The sequence below is a fragment of the Triturus cristatus genome, chromosome 1_2 (assembly GCF_964204655.1).
Source record: "Triturus cristatus chromosome 1_2, aTriCri1.1, whole genome shotgun sequence".
Classification (NCBI taxonomy): domain Eukaryota; kingdom Metazoa; phylum Chordata; class Amphibia; order Caudata; family Salamandridae; genus Triturus; species Triturus cristatus.
Window position 1 is genome coordinate 556,910,329 of NC_140580.1, and position 16,310 is coordinate 556,926,638.

The 16,310-nt window shown below is 44.5% G+C and overlaps 1 protein-coding gene across 1 annotated transcript in view; it reads right to left on the reverse strand.

Moving 5' to 3' along the window:
- Positions 1-742, reverse strand: part of LOC146867620 (caveolae-associated protein 2-like) — a 35,139-nt gene extending 34,397 nt beyond the window's left edge. Inside the window, exon 1 of the mRNA XM_085623321.1 lies at positions 245-742. Coding sequence (XP_085479447.1) covers positions 245-727 — 483 coding nt within the window. The 5' untranslated portion in view covers positions 728-742. The remainder of the gene's footprint in view (positions 1-244) is intronic.
- Positions 743-16,310: the final 15,568 nt, after the last annotated feature.

Sequence of the window (16,310 nt, forward strand, 5' to 3'; positions counted from 1 at the left end):
TATAGCGGTCCCTGTTTTTGACCTGAAAGAGAAGCGCCTAGAAGGCCTCACAGCTGGCTTGTGCTGTTCACCGCCACTCACCTGGAAGAGAGGCACTTCGAAGGTGCCACGGCCTCTTTGTGGTGAAGCTGGCCTTTGTCATGAACAGCAGTACTCAGGCCTCGTATCCTGCCTATAGAGGTCCCTGCCTTTGACCTGAAAGAGAAGCGCATAGAGGGCCTTAGTGCTCTTCACCGCCACTCACCTGGAAGAGCAGCACCTTGAAGGGGCTCCGGTTCATGAGCAGCTCGTGGCGCTCCGCCCGGCGGCTGACCTGTCCGCTGCGCACCACAGCGTGGTGCCGGGCCTCCTTCATGTCGGCGCTGAGGTGCAGGGAGCGGTCCATCAGCTTGCTGACCGTGTTGCTGGTGGAGTGCTCCTTGGAGAGCCGGCTCACGTGGCCCTGTACCTGCTTCACCGAGTTCTCCATGCCCGTCTGCCACTGGGCCATGCGCAGCTGCTTCTCCTGCACCGAGTCCAGCATGCTGGCCAGCTTCTCCAGCAGGGTCAACACGGTCAGGGCGTTCACCTGGGCCCCCTCGGGCTGACTGCTGGGGGTCGCGTAGGGCCCCTGGGACGTCAGCTCCTCCGGGCTGAGACCCGGAGTCACCAGCTCGGGGGATTCAAAGCTGTACCTCGGCTCGGGGTTCATGCTTCTCCAGGAGTCCGGGATGGCGGCTTCTGCCATAGTGGACACTGTGCGCCGACGCAGGCTTCTGGGAGCTGTCAGACTTATCCTGGAGTTGAGGGAAGACGTCCGACTGCTGGAGCCGAGAGATGAGGCCGACTCCTGCAGGGACCGTCCACGCCCAGAGTTTTCCGGCTCCTCCCAGTCCTTGATTCGTTGGATTCACTTCTGTTCCACTGTGTGCCGGGGGCAGAAAGAGTAAGGCGCAGGCAGTGGAAACCCCTCCCTGCGCCCGCCAAATCCCTGCCAGGGGCCGCCACGAATATGTATTGTATCCGATTCCTCGTGGCGGCCCCTGGGGTTTGGCGGCCCTGTGCAGGTGCACAGCTTGCACATCCCTAAGGCTTCTATCCATGCCGTGGGCCATGGGCCCAGCACAGGTTCCTGTTTGCAGCCAGTGTCTTTCCATTGGCCTCATGCTCATCCAGGTACTGTTAAAAAAACATTTGGCCATGCACTCATAGAGTGCATGCACTGTATGGTCTCCCCCATCGCTGCTGTCTGTTTTCCCCCACCCCTTGCCGACAATTTACCCACCAGCACCCATGCTGTCCATTTCCCCACATCACCCCGCTATGCGTATTCACCGACCCCGTCCGTTCTGCCACCAGCCTCCTGTCATCCTTTTTAACCCCCAGCTTTCAATTTGGTTTCCTCCCTCCCTTGTGTTGCTTAAGATCCCCCTCCCGAGCCAGAGCTGCTGTGCAACATGCCTTAAATGGAGAAAAATAAAACGCTATAACACGGTCAACGCTGGCGCATTGAGATTTTTTTAACATTGAGAAAGCCAATAGATCTTGCAAAGGCGAAACCTATTGGCTTTGCAAATACTTGTTTAATGAAGGTGTGTAAATGGAAATGTTATTTTGATCTTTTGTGCTATTTCACTTTATTTTAGTAGTATTGCTCTATTTTTATGTATATATTGTTTTAACAGAATGTGGCCAAAAATAAACTAATCAATCATTCATTAATTCAATATCCTTTATGGGCCTGACGCTTTTGGAAAATGCATAAGCATTCGACATATTAAATTACCACTACTAAACAACATTAGGTACTTATTTTTGCATCACTTTAGGGTTACTAATAGTTTAATATCTGGTAATTGCTAATATTCATTTCCATTTCATAAAAAACCTCGGGTCCGATTCACAAAGGCAAAGTTAGACGAAAGTCTAACTTTACGACTTTCGGTATTCACAAAGGGCATTTACTACTCATAAATGCCCTTTTGTCGAACTTTACGACTTTCAGTATTCCCAAAGGACATTTACGAGTATCCCGAAAGTTGTAAAGTTAGACTTTCGTCTAACTTTACCTTTGTGAATCGGGCTCCTTCAATTTCAGAAGAAATGTTTTAAAAACCAAGCTGCTGTTTCACTGAAAGACTTTTTGGCAAAATATGTTTCTACTGTGGAAGGAAATGTGCATCCTTTTACTGCTGCAATATTCTTTTCCACAAAAATAATATTAAAGTACTCTTTTTTCCCCAATGTTTTTACACGCCCTTAGGCCGTAGCTGCCTTCATAAGACCCCCGCTTCAATGACTTTTTGGATGACTGATGTCTGCCATGTAAGTTTGTCATATGGCTCTACGGTGACACCTGTTAAATAGCTGGTCCTGTTTCAGTAGATGTCTCCTGGTGAGCGTCAGTGTTAGCTGACACAACTGGTTTGACTCAGTCATGTTTGCATGTGCTAAATATAATAATTTTATTTTTATGACTCAGAGCTGGAAGTGTACACACGTGCTTATGTTGGACACTTGCTATAGCATCTTCGGGTGTATTTTAGCCTGTCCTGCTTTGCCTACAAATTACTTGGTTTGTGGCGGAAATCCTTCATGCCTAAGCAGTGGTGGCTCCTCCGCTAAGGCGGAGGAACGTTGCCCCACTGCTCCTTGAGCAGTGCAAAATAAAAATAAAATAATAATAACAAGAAGTTATTAACCCCTTCAGTGCCACGCCCTTTCCCCCTCCTGTGCCGGGCGTTTCATTAGTGGGTGGGGTTCATGACGAGATAGTCTCGTCATTGGCACAGCACGACCGTGCTCCATGACGAGACTATCTCGTCATGGGCACAGAAGAGGTTAAGATTTTATTTTTCCCTGCTCCAGCCAGATGAGGCGGGGAGGGGCTGGCTCGTCGCAGAGGGAGCAGGAGGGGTTTGCACTCCCTACCTACGTGCTCTTGATGGCTAGGGCTCTAGGGCCGGCCAAACCGTCATGTGCACTTGTCATGTTCTCCATTGGGCTGTGTTGCACAGCCCTGTGGAGAACATGCCCAGCCTCCCCAGGCACTGCCTGAGCAGCCAAACGGGCCACTCAGACCAATCACGACGCTGCTCAGGCAGCGTCGTGATTGGCTGGGAGAGTCCGGAAGCCTGGATGCTTCCGGTGCTGCCAGCAGATGGAGGAAAGGCATGCGGCGGCGAGAGAGGCATGAGACAGCAGCTGTAGCGGCAGAGACTGTAAGTTTATTCATTTTTTCAGCCCACCACTTCCGTTTAGAGGCTGCCGCCACTGTTACTTATGGCCTGATTTAGATCTCGGCGGACGGGTTACTCCGTCACAGCGGTGATGGATACTACGTATGACAAAATATAAATCCATCATATACTATGGGATTTATATTCTGCAGACAGGATATCCGTCACCCTTGTGACGAAGTAACCCTTCCGCCAAGATATAAATGAGGCTCTAAATGTTAGGCATGTGAGAACTCCTGGAAAGCTATGACTCCTGTAACTTCCTGGATGTACAGTTAGAATTCCAAAAAGTCCGAAATTTGCTAAAATTACGGAATTAACCATAGGGGAGAGAACACCCGACATATTCAGTGTCCTGTTTGATCCCTAAGTTACTATTTGATGGTGGTGGTTTCACTTTTTCGTCATTTCTAGTTATGATTCTCTTATGGTTTTTTAATCAAAAGTATTTTAGTACATGCAGCAGTTCAGTGAGTGTCATGACTGTGCTGTGTGTCGTGTTTACGCTGTGAAATTTCCTGAGTTGGTGTCTGCTGATATTTCCATTACCCTTCAATGCCACTGTCTGCTGAAATGTGCCAGTAATCCAACTGTCATAGGATTAATGATAAACACGGCGTTGTTATGTGTGTTTACGTAGATATGTTTTTAAATCTTGAAACATGGGCCTTGAACGAATATACTTTTTTTGAAATTGTTATTTACACTCTAAAAATGGGTCTCTTAGAAGAACCTCCAAGAAAGCACTTTTTCTTTTACTGATGCTTCCTGATCAGAACTTTCTTATAAATCGTCTGTAAACTCACCCCCAGGGCTAAATTAGGAATTTGCAACTCTTGGTCAGGTCCTAAACAAAGGTCCAATTGACACACTGAATTCCCCTGTGCAATTGCACATCTGTTTATTTCTCTTGTTTTCTGTGAGGGAAATATTTGTAACTGTTTAGAAGCCCCTTCCGTTCCACCTCCACCAAATTTGTGGCTGATCCATTCCTCTTTCCCAAACACTTGCCTAGAATACAATTACGACCCTTTCCAGGCTGGACACAGAAAAGATGGGAGTTTATATGAGTATCGACCCAGTTTCCTCCACAATCCTACCGCTTGAGTGGTGGCGGAGATCTCCTAACCCGTGCGAGGGCTTACGTTTGCGAGGAATAGGAATCCCTTTGTGAATTCGCAACAGGGGTAAGTGATGTAAATTTGAGTATAAACGTATGTGTACAGCCAAATTGGCCTCTGGAAATAGGCCCCATGGTCCATATCTACAAAGGTAGACATAACTACTATGGTGTTTTTTAAACCGCTTTTCTTCCTGTCATTTATAAATACATTTTTCATAGAGGTGTATACATGGGGAACCATTCAATCACAAGAGTGTGTGGCATAAATAATTTAGGTTCCCATAATTGTTCTGGGGTTTGTGGCACTATATCCCCCTTCAATGTGCAATTGGCATTTCATATCAGCGCTCTAATTAAGATATTGTTGGTATCTAAAATTGATAGGTATCTGTGCTGTGTTATCACATTAATCATGCAGTTATCATGTTACGCAGCAATGTCAATTTTAGGTGATGTCATCAGAATTATGGTCATGTAACATCACGTCTTGGGAAGATTCAGAGTAAAGGGCCACACATATTGTGTCACTTTCTGTAATGTCATTGAGGTCAAAGGGTGCGTGATGTCACTTCCAGTACCCATGGGGTTTTGGTGAATTGATGTCCATGGTCATTGTTGATGGATTATAACATTTGCAAACAGACTTAATCCTCCATAAGCGAACGCTTGATAACCCCTTACATGCGGATACCATGCTTATAATACTGCAACATGTTCCACCAGTGTGTTCTAAAGGGAAAGCAGCAGCCATTGACTTACGTGAGGCAGCACTGACCCCCGCTATGGGCTATTATTTGACAGATAATCAATACTATCCTTCACAATCGTTACTCCTCTGCTATCACTTCCAGAAAGACGAGCTGCTATTCCTGGCTGCTGAGAGCTTTCCCCAGAACTCTGCAGCGTACAGAGCCCTTGATCCACGCTGAATTTAGCAGCGCCTTTGCTAATTGATGCTTCACATAAATATCGAGAAATCATTTCCGTAATATAGTGGAGGAGAGCTGGGCAGCAGGTGTGCAAGCACTAGGAAGCAGGGCTGATCCAGAAAGACAGGTGAATTTTTAATGTTCGCCTTTTTCTACCAATGCTTTCAAAAACAAGCATTGGCATAGCCATTAGGTCTCATCTTTGGGACCTTATGTGTGTTTAGCCAGAGCTATTTGCTTTGCTAATGTTTTTAAGCTAGGTTTTAGAGCATTGTGCCTGCTGTGCAGCGTGTTAAAAAGTTTTAATAAAAAAGTGTTATAAGCATTTTTGTTACCTTATATATAACCAAGAAGACATTATGTACAACTGAACTACACTATTAAAAAAAAATGTATATAAAAAATGTCTTTTTTTTGTCCTTGAAATGCTGGCAACTTCTTCCTGTCTTATGCTTGTTTGTTATAGCCTTTTTAGCTTGAGCCTAGCGCAGCGTGCATGCTTTGCTCTAGGAGATGACCTTTAGAAATTGGTCTGCTCTTTTCCACACACTCGTGCTTGTGGCGGCATCCACCTTGCGGGAGCGAGAAGTGGCGCACGCAGGGGCCATCTGTTTTTAGATCTCGCCTGGCGAAAGCAGCGTATGCGCTGCTCTCCGCCATGGAGAGGACCTTTTGTAATCGATTCAGCCAAAGCTGAATGAATGTGCGTCCAGATGGACAAACATGGCTGCTCTCGCCGCCCGCAAAGCTAAACATGCACGTGTAGGGACAAAACAATGCACGCGCATGTGGACAGCCCGACGCCATCTTTGTGCACACGCGCGGTCATTTTTTTGTCCCTACGCTTGCATGGAAGCGTGCTTTCTCTTTCGCTTTCCCAGACAGTGCTGAGGAAGCTGGCGCAAGGCGTCCTGCGAGCATTGCTTGTTGTCGTTGGCAGCCAACCTCAGATATTCCTGTTCCTTCTATGCGCCTAGAATAAGGTTCACATTCAGAGAGGATATGATCCTTCTGAGCCACCACTAGAAAACGCAGTAAAGTTTGCCTGCCTTAAGTAAACCCTACTTCCTTCTTTCCTCCTCAATATGCTGGATGTTAGGTCTCCGGTCAAGACAGCATTCCCTTCCCTTAAAGCCACCGTAGCCCTGCGGTGTCTCACTGCACCTTATGTTCTTTTCAATCCGCCTAGATGAGGTAACAGGTAGACATTAGGACCCAGTGGCGCCGGTCGCACCTCCTCGAGTGAGCGCTCGCTGAAAGGTAACCTGAGGCAAGCTTCTTTCGGCTTCCCTCACCCCCTCCCTGCAATAAAGCCTGTTGGTGACCCGCTATGTGTAACCAGCTGTCCCTGGCAGCATGCACCGGGCGTACCAGCCTCTTCTACCAGCCACCAACAAGTACCTGAAGGAGAAATGGAACCGCAAGGACTTCCGAGAGCACAGGAGGAAGGCGAGTATCCCCACAGGGGTAGGGGCGTGCGGGTCACCTGCCCGTCAGGATGTGAGTGCTCTCAGCAGCTGTTTATCAGACAAGTGCAAGAGGGTTTGTACTAGGAATTTTGGAGGGGCGAGCAATTTTAGTTGATATGAGAGTGATACCTTGACTCTGACAGGTGATAAGACATGTGAAGTCTATATGGCGGGATGTTCTTCCTTCCGAGAACACAAACTTAATATTTACCTGAAGCCTGGTTTTCCTGGTCCCCAACGGCCCGGATTGACAGGAGGGGTTTTGCACCAAGTGGTAACTTGACACAATTGATGTCAACAACAGTCAGTGGAAAACGCGTATACCTTACATGCATGGCTATCAGCCTGTGGGTGGGTGGGCCACCTTAGCTGTCCCTCGGTGGGCGCTGCCCCAGTACAGCCGAGAAGCACGATGGATTAATGTTTTGATGGCCCCACCCACAAAAGTCCACCGCTCCGTTTAGTCAGGGCCACTAGAATTATGCAGCAGGAGAGGGCCAAATTATGTCACAAGAAAAGGCAAATTATGTGGAATAATGCTGCACATTTTGTAGCACTATTACTTGATTATTTAGTCGTTTTTTAAACGTGATAACACTGCCTGGGCATTGGTTGCACCTCATTGGTACCAATTAAACACCCAAATATAGCAATAAGCAACAGAAAGTTGACCAGTTCTGCTTTGCGAAGCACCTTCTACTGAGAGGAGACACGTGTCGCTGCGTTTGTAGTAACTTTTGAACCGTTTGAGTTAACTTTTTTTTGTTACAATCTGCATATTTTGTGACGGCTGATGGATTATGTGGCAAATCTATAATTATGCAAAAATCGCTGCGGTTGCCAAATCACATAATTCCAGTGGCCTTGTCTTTAGTGTGTGTGGGTCTCGGAGTGAGGAAAAACAGTCTTCCTGACAGCTTGACATGGAATCCCTGGTGTCTTCTGTACAATGCCGATCCTGATTCTAGTGCAGGGCACAAACCCTACTACCGACGTTGCCTGTAAAGATAGAAGTTATAGCCTATGGGCCCTCAGGGTGGTGCTAAGAAGGGCTTAAGAGCCACAGGCACATGTCTTATTATCTAGTAGGACTCAGTAACAGGCCATTAGGGCTAATGATTGACTGACTAAAAACTGTACTAATGTGTCTGAACCATGCTCGATCCGATGAGAATTGGTGGACCTGACCCCTAAAAAGAATCCCTATTCCCACTTATGGCAGTGCAACTTCAATGCAAAACTGTACCATCAGTAAACAAGCATGACACTAGGAAACGGCGTGGGTGTTTATTTGGCGAAGGGACAGACCCTGGACTCTATGAATCCAGGTGGAGGTATTAAACTCTTGTGAGTTCGCTGAGGTCTGTTCTTGAATGTGTGGTGTGTGTGTTAGGTTCCTAGCGCTACTTAAAGAGGTTGCACACGCTCTGGCACTAGTCAATGGGATAGGAAAATGCACTCCACATTGCATCAGGGGGCACTGCAGGGTTCCAAGGGCTTCGTATTTACAAGCCCCACAAACCAAAAATCTGTAGAGCATAGAGTTACAGCGAACGGTACATGCAAACATAGCATCGGATGGTAAGAGTAGACCAGAGGTTTGGTAAGAGGGTGCTTTCACAATACTGCAGGTGCGTGCTGCCGTACTGTGGATCTGAAGTTTATTTCTAACATATTTCCTTAAAAAATCAAGTGAATTTAACCACCTTTTGTGAGCTCCACCAATAAATTAAGGATTTAGCTGTGAATGAGCCTTGAAATCCATGGAGTGAGTCATAATGCATCATACAAAGGGCGAAGGGCACAGAAAGTGGTCACTTTCTCAGGCCTCACTTTACAGTCTACATGTATTTCATCTCTCCTTTTCTTGGCAAGGACACCCCATGAAATCCTTTGTGTTGTGATCTTTTCTCTACATTTCACATTCCATAGGACTGAAACCTAGAATGTGGAATGTAGAGAAAAGATCACATCACCACTTTATACACTGTGATGCACACACACTCATACGTGTCACACTCATACGTGTGATGTCTGAGCACAGCTGATTGATTACTGCATTGTGTCACGTATAACATTGGAATAGTGCCCAGAGTGTTTTAAACTGTGACACGCACACACATTGACAGTGAAACAAGAAATTGGCACTGTGTTTTCATAGATTTGACAGGTTTTTGTTGGTTACAAGTGTTGTTTGCTCCACTTTACAGGTTGTATATTGTTGTGGTCTTGCCAGGTTCACAATCTTCTTCCTACATTCATTGAGTCAATATGCTGAGTATCAATGCACCTACTCCATTTTTTTTTAGACACATGGTGACCTACCCCTTCCGTGGCACAGCAAGTACAGAGCCTTTCCAAAATACCTCAGTGCCACTGGGGGCAACATATATCGCCCTGAGCGCAAAAGATACTTGTTGGAGCACAGGTTAGGTTTTGAGGGTCAATCCATCTATGAACATTTGCCACCTTATTAATTAATTGAGGATATAGAAGATGTTGATGAATATAATTTGGATGTGAAAAAACAAGCATTTGCAACGCAATAGGTCTCGCATCAAACTCGTGTAAATGCGAGACCTATTGCATTGCAAATGCTTGTTATAATTGGCTTTCACTTTCGTACTTTTTCGAGCAGCGGCGCGCTCTTGCTCTCTGTGCATGTGTCCCTCTCCCTGCCTGTCTTCTATGGCCTGTCATTTCCAGATTCTTTCGACCCCTCAGCCCGTGCTGTCTCTGCCTCCCCCTTGTCTGCAGAGGGTCTTTATTTAGGCTGTCTGTTTGTCTCTCCTTATTATCATGGCCTGTCTTGACTAGTGTCACTCTCTTCAGTCTCCCCCGAGTTTTCCCTCTCTTGTTAGATTTTCCCTCTCTATCCCTGTCTCTTCACTCCATGTGACCCTCCACTTTCCTGCGTGTGCTCCCATCGCTCGGTGACTCCTCCTTGTCAGCTCCCCAACCAACCAACCTCCGCCCATCTGCGCCTTGTTTTTTGTTAGTCATAAATATTAAAAAATGTAAATTGTGATAAACTAAATGCACCAATACAAAGACTCTTAAAAAAAGAAAATACTAACGCTTATTGAGTATTTGTATGTTTTATGTAGCCAGGAGTGCGCTGCACGCTGGGGGTTTTAATCCAATACATACAACAATAAAATTAGGCCTGTAGAAAACCGATCAGGTGGCACCCTAGATATGAGGTATTCTTGCTGCGAGTTTCTTGTATTTGGCACACTTAAGAATCAACAACAGTAATGAGAGGTGCATTTAAAAGGGGGGAGCTCTCTCGGGAGCCATGTAATTCCTCTGAGCACCCAAAACTTCCAGTGAGCAAGGAGTCTTGAACTGTGCAGTGTATTGGAGCACTTGCATTTACGTCATCTGTGGGACACAGGCTTGAAAGCCAGGGGGGCTTATGCAGCCTTTCATTCTTATTAGGTTGGTAAAATAAATACCAACGAGTTATGTAACGTGAACACCTGCTAATTCAAGAGCTACAAATGGGCATCATCTCTCTATGGCATTTCTAACCATATATCCTAACTTCTGCATTTTTTTTTAACGATTTTGGGCTGGCAGAATTCTTTTTCACATTGAATTCTAGTTTTTACTTTGCTTTGGAATCCGATGTGGTGAAGTTGTTACAGCTGCAGATTGCTCTGCTAAGCACTCTGCCCCAGCCCTGCAAGCTTTTCTCAGGCTTCTTACACGACCACATTTATGCAGCATCATGAAGTAACAGTAGATGTTATAGCACCCGGAATAATGTGTTTCATGGCTAAATACTTAGAAGGTCCTAAAGGCTAGACCTATTGGCTATGCCAAGGCTTATTTTGTTATGGATATGGGCGACATGAATACACGAGGGTGGAGGTTAGGATATAGTACCTGAATTACAACACGAGCAGCGGAGGTACACTAGGGGAGAATCAACAGATGCCAGATTCCGATGGCAGACTGATGTGGTGCTGAGAGATGCTGGGGTGGTGGTGTGCTGGTGCTGAGTTGATGCTCAGGTGATGCTAAATGATACTGACTGATGCTGTTGTGCTGAGTGATGCTGAGGTGGTGGTGTTGAGTGATGCTGAGGAGATGCTTTGCTGGTGCTGAGGTAGTGCTTAGTGATGCTGCTGAGTATTGCTGTGGTGGCACTGAGTGATGGTGAGGTAGTGGTGCTGAGCTGGTGCTCAGGTGGTGCTGAGTGATGCTGAGTTACTGCTGTGCTGAGGTGATGCTATGCTGCATTGGTGCTGAGTTGCTGCTGAGGTGGGGCTGCGCTGGTGCTGAGGTGGTGCTGCGCTGGTGCTGCACTTGTGGTGGTGCACTGATGCAGAGGTGGTGCTGTGCTGATGCTGAGATGGTGCTGTGCTGGTGTTGAGGTGGTGCTGCGCTGGTGCTGAGGTGGTGCTACGCTGGTGATGAGGTGGTGCTGCACTGATGCTGAGTTGGCGCTGCACTGGTGGTGGTGGTGGCGCACTGATGAGGTGGTGCTGTTTCATAATGCACAAACTTGGCCAACGGGTGCTGTACTTGAAAAAATATATTTTGTAGATTGACAATATAGAAGATAGTGCAATATATAGAATTATAGCATGCTAGAATGTTAAGCAATACAATCATGTTTTCTCTACTTCTGTAAGAGTAACTCCCCTCTACAAGTGCTGCTCCCCCAGGCAAAGGAAGAGCTACTGTCATCTTTTTTTTGCAGAAGGGATCCAGTCACCATAACCGACCCCGTGCTGGGGGCAGCATCAAAGAGTGCTTTGTATGTGACAGGTGTGTGAATGACAGTCTACCGTGTGACCTTTTGCCCTTTAACCCTCCCCTTATGTTTCATTTATGCCACTTGTTGCTGATGGTGTGCACCAACACTCGTTTTTGAGAACTGGAAATTATTATCTTCATCAGACATTAACCCTAAGAAAGAGAGTGGAAAACACACAAGTGGGTGGGATAGAAAGAGGGAGGGAAAAAGATTAGTTACAGTGCTTAATTTGAGACCATGGTTGCAGGTGGGGGACAATGGTATTCATGTTTGGGGGCCGCAGTTATTTTTCCTCATCAGACTTTGACAAGAGAAAAAAACAAGGGGAAAGAAAGAGAAAGACGGAAAACACACAACAGAGGCAGCAGGGATGAAAATGAACCTACTTGAATGAGAAAAAGGAGTAGGGAGCATCTGGTGGTAAATTAAAGTAACATGAAGTGGAATCAAGTCTGCAAAGCCTTGTATTCGGCATGCCAACATACAATAGCACCAGTTGCGGGCTTCTAAGCAAAACTTTGGGCTCTGGCACTTAATATTGTACAAATTAATCAATGAAAAACAGTCACAATGAAAGAAAGCAAAATAAAAGAACCTTCATGGGTGAGAGAAATAGACAGGAAGTGTAGGGTGGTGGATGAAAAACATACTACTGTATTCAGGAGCAGACAGTCTTGGTATTCGGCAACCCTGGCATATGACACACAGACAAGAGGCTTGTTATAAACACTTAGGTGACCTGCACTTATTTTCCTTGCACAAATTTAGCACGGTGTCTCCAGAGTTGGATGTGGTACTGGAGACTTGTTGCTAGTCTTGGTACTGTACTTCATGTGTCTGCCCTGTTGTATTGTGTGGACGATGGTGCAATTAAGGTGAAAAAGAGGAAGGAATCTGTGGACATCACTTATAATGTATTTTTGAGAGACAGAAGCATGCACACTGAAAAGAACCATACACACCCCTATTTCCTCCCTGCTCAATAGATAGGCTTATACATTAGTAGTCTTGCTTACCCTTAGACCATGTGGATTAACAAAAGGTAGACTCTGTGCTTATAGGGCAGTTCCTGACAAGTCTACATTTCTGGACCATGTCATTCTTTTGTTTAAGATTCCATTTTAGGTCTCGCCTAAGACAACGCATGCCAGCGAATTGTTTTCTAACAGTATCAGTGTTTTTTTTTCAGCTGTCTCCCTCATGTACTCTGTCCCCTCTGTGTTCCTCCCATGGGCTTACCCTCTACATTGCTGAGCAACACGACTAAAAAACACTGACAAAGCCAATACTTCACTTAAGCAAGACCTATTGGCTTTTTAAATGCTTGTTTTGAATGTTCCTGTAGTAAATATCATCTAGTTTCAAGCTGTTTCTCAACCAGTGGGCAGTGAATGATTTGCTTGTGCTTTTCACCATTATTTAAAAATTTGAACTTTAAAATAAAGTGATGGGGATTAACATTTTCCATCAAATCTCCACAATCATTTAATTTTGGACACCAATTTTGATTTGCACCACTTTGCACCTGATTTTGAACATTTTCACAAAAGAGTCCAAGCCATTTTTTGAACTTTGTTTACCATTTATTTTATGTGTGAAATATAAAATATTGTTGGTTACTGCAAAAGCTACAGTATTTTACAACCAAGACAATCTCTTTTTGGTTGAGCTATTATCTGGAGAAAACTTTGAATTGCTCTCAGAGTCTGTGGTTCTGAACAAAGAAAGGCAATCTATCTTCTCCATTCCCCTTAAAAACTGTCCCTCTCATATCCCAAATTGAGGCCTCCCCTCCCTCTAGGGAATTTATTCTGCTGGAAAATGATGATACTTGTACTTTTCGTACATTACCTTTGGAGACAAGACGGTCTCCATCCCGGGCCTTGCCTCACCATCTATTTCCTTTCTTCTGAGGCATACATTTTAGGTCTGGCTTGAAAACACAGCTGTTGCAGACCTTATGTGATCACTAGAAAAATGTTGAGAATCCGTACTGAGTGAGAGACTTAGGCCCAGACCATTTGTTTATCTTCCTCTCTACGAGCATTTGATTGGCAGAAGGTTAGTGCTTTCACTAAAAGAGTTCTTATATGTACTTTTTTATTGTGTAAAAGATTATGATCAAAACAGTAGACCTAAATTGGTTTTGGAGAAAAGCCAATGAGCAATGATGTAGTCCTAATTAGTTCATTGGAAAAAGTTATGTCAGGTGCCATAGATCTGATCTGTTTATTATGAAAACATGACAATGGCCGTAGATCTGACGTATTTATTGTGAAAATTAAATGTTAAAGCCAATAAACCTTAGGGGTGGATTGGTCTTACATTAAGCTAAAGCAGGCCCGGTCCTAGAGGGTGGGCCGGGTGGGCCAGGCCCACCCAAACATGAGCCTTGGCCCTCCCAGTGAGGACATGAAGGGCAATACAAAATCGGCACTTTAATTGAAAACGTTCCTACGAACATTGTTTTTCTTCCTGTTCTGGGAGATGCGTGATTGGACCTGGGCTCTTTCTCACAGCCATCCCCAATCGCCCAACTCCTTTTAGAGGAGTGGGCTGTGACGTGCAAGTACAACAGGGGCATGGCGAAGGGAACAAATTATTTGACACAGAGTAACTTTTACCTACCATCCAGTGCTGCTGGATATTTCCATTTCTGTTCAGCATTGGAGAAAAGAAGTTTGTTTATTCTGATTCACCTTTCCTGACTCCTGCAGCTGCTTATCAGATCAGGCTGTGACACAAGGAGTAGGTCAGAGAATGTGTTACTATTTGTTTTTATTTTTAAAATCTGCACAGGCCAAGCAAGGTACATACTTTGTGTATGCTTCATTTAAATTGTTTTTATCATTATCATGGCCATAGATGCAAGACATCAACAAACAATGTCCAGAGAACTGGTGATTAATGATCCTGCAGGAGAGCAATCCTTTGCCTGTTGGTAGTTTTGAAATGCAGATAAGCTGTATTTTATTTGGATAGCTTAGTGGGTTACTGCCTTTGTCACAGAGATCCTTGTGTTACTTGCAATTCAGAAGTTACAATCCTAACATAGGACAGTGACCTATGAACTGTCATCAAAGAGCTGCATACAAACATGAATGGTATTGTTAGAACTTCACTTTTTTGTGTTACTACATAGTTAGAAATTCCCCAGTCTTTCATTATTTTAATGTTGCTTAAAAGAGTTTGGGCCGATATACATTTTTATTAGTAAAGCCAACCCCCAACCACTGGGGTATGGTTTAAATCCTGAGTTTGTGCTTCCCCAGTTCAAACTCTCTTAAAATATACTGCCCAGAGGTATGGATGACGTGTAATTCCTACACCTTGTAATCCTCATTGGCTCATGTGACATTCCCTATAGGCTGATTTACATACTTGTATGATTAATTGTCTCTGTATAAAGGGCGTGTGATGTAAAGTACTGCGACACCCTACACTGATATGAGTAGTAACGCTATACAACAAATGAAATGCATTTGAGAAGGGGCTACAGAGAGATGAAGGGCACTGTTGGAGGGTGGTAGTAATGGTATCTGCGGAAAAAGAGGTCATTGGTGGGGCACCAAAAAAGACATTCGCACTAGTGCAGAAACCGGCCCTGTCATGGACTTTCTGTTTTTATTTATTTAGCAGTCAGGTCATTAGCACAACTGTGGAGCATATTTTAAAGTGTGTGCTAATTATATTTACTGCTATATTCAATGTTTTAAGTTTGAAGGTGATTTTACTAATGTTTTTGACGGGAATAATGAAAGTGGAGCTGGATGAGGCTGATATGGGGCTGTGGCCCAAGTTCAGCTGTGAGATAAGGTGCACAGGAGAAGGGTGGTAGAAAAGTGGATAATCGGGCTTGGAAGTACTTGTTTTGAAACCTGGCCTGTTGGAATTTGAAGGTTTGCACTTAAGTCCAGACATTGCTCTTACTTTCAAATAACTCTCCACATGCTCTGTATACACACAGAATTGATCCGTTGTATCATGGTGACTGTTTGCAAGTAAATATAATGTAATCTAGGGCTTGTAGGCTACCACAGGAAGCAACAAATTGGACCCGCAGTGGCCCACCCAAATGCACCCTTGGCCCACCCAACTAAAAATTTCTGGAGCCGGGCCTGAGCTAAAGCCTGGAGATTGTATTTTGTTATCGGAAACTCAAACTTACTGAAGTAGACAAGGATTATGTTGCTGGTTACCCCACTGACACAACCTGGGGTAGAAAGTTGGAACCATGATCATCCATGTTGATCTTCTTAGAAGGGATTTTATATTGTTTTGCCAACTGTAATGTTATACATATTTTTCTATTTTATGGCTGTATGCCTGAAGGTTGCCATTTGAGAAAGGTTATGTTCAAAACAGTAGATCTGAGATGGTTATGGTGACAAGCCAACAATAAAGTGAATATGCTTTACTGGGTAATTGGAAAAGTTATTTCAAATGCTATAGGGTTGATCTGTTTATTATAAAACATTACAAAAAAGAAATATGGCTAACATATTCATTGTGAAAAGTAAATGCTAAAGCCAATAGGCCATTAATGCTGAATTAATAAATCACTGTGTTAAAGCCTGTGGACAAATATTTTGTTTAATGAAAGGGAGGGGAGATTTGCACTGGGAGAATCCTTGAGTATCTTCTTAGGAGGGATTTAGATTGCTTTTCCAATTGTAATTGTGAACGTATTTGTAATTGTATGCCTTGTATTCTGCTGTGTGTGTATACTTGACAGCTTTAGCTGCCTCTCTGGCTCTAGCAATAAAAAGTTAAATCTTAAAAATACATACTTATACATACATG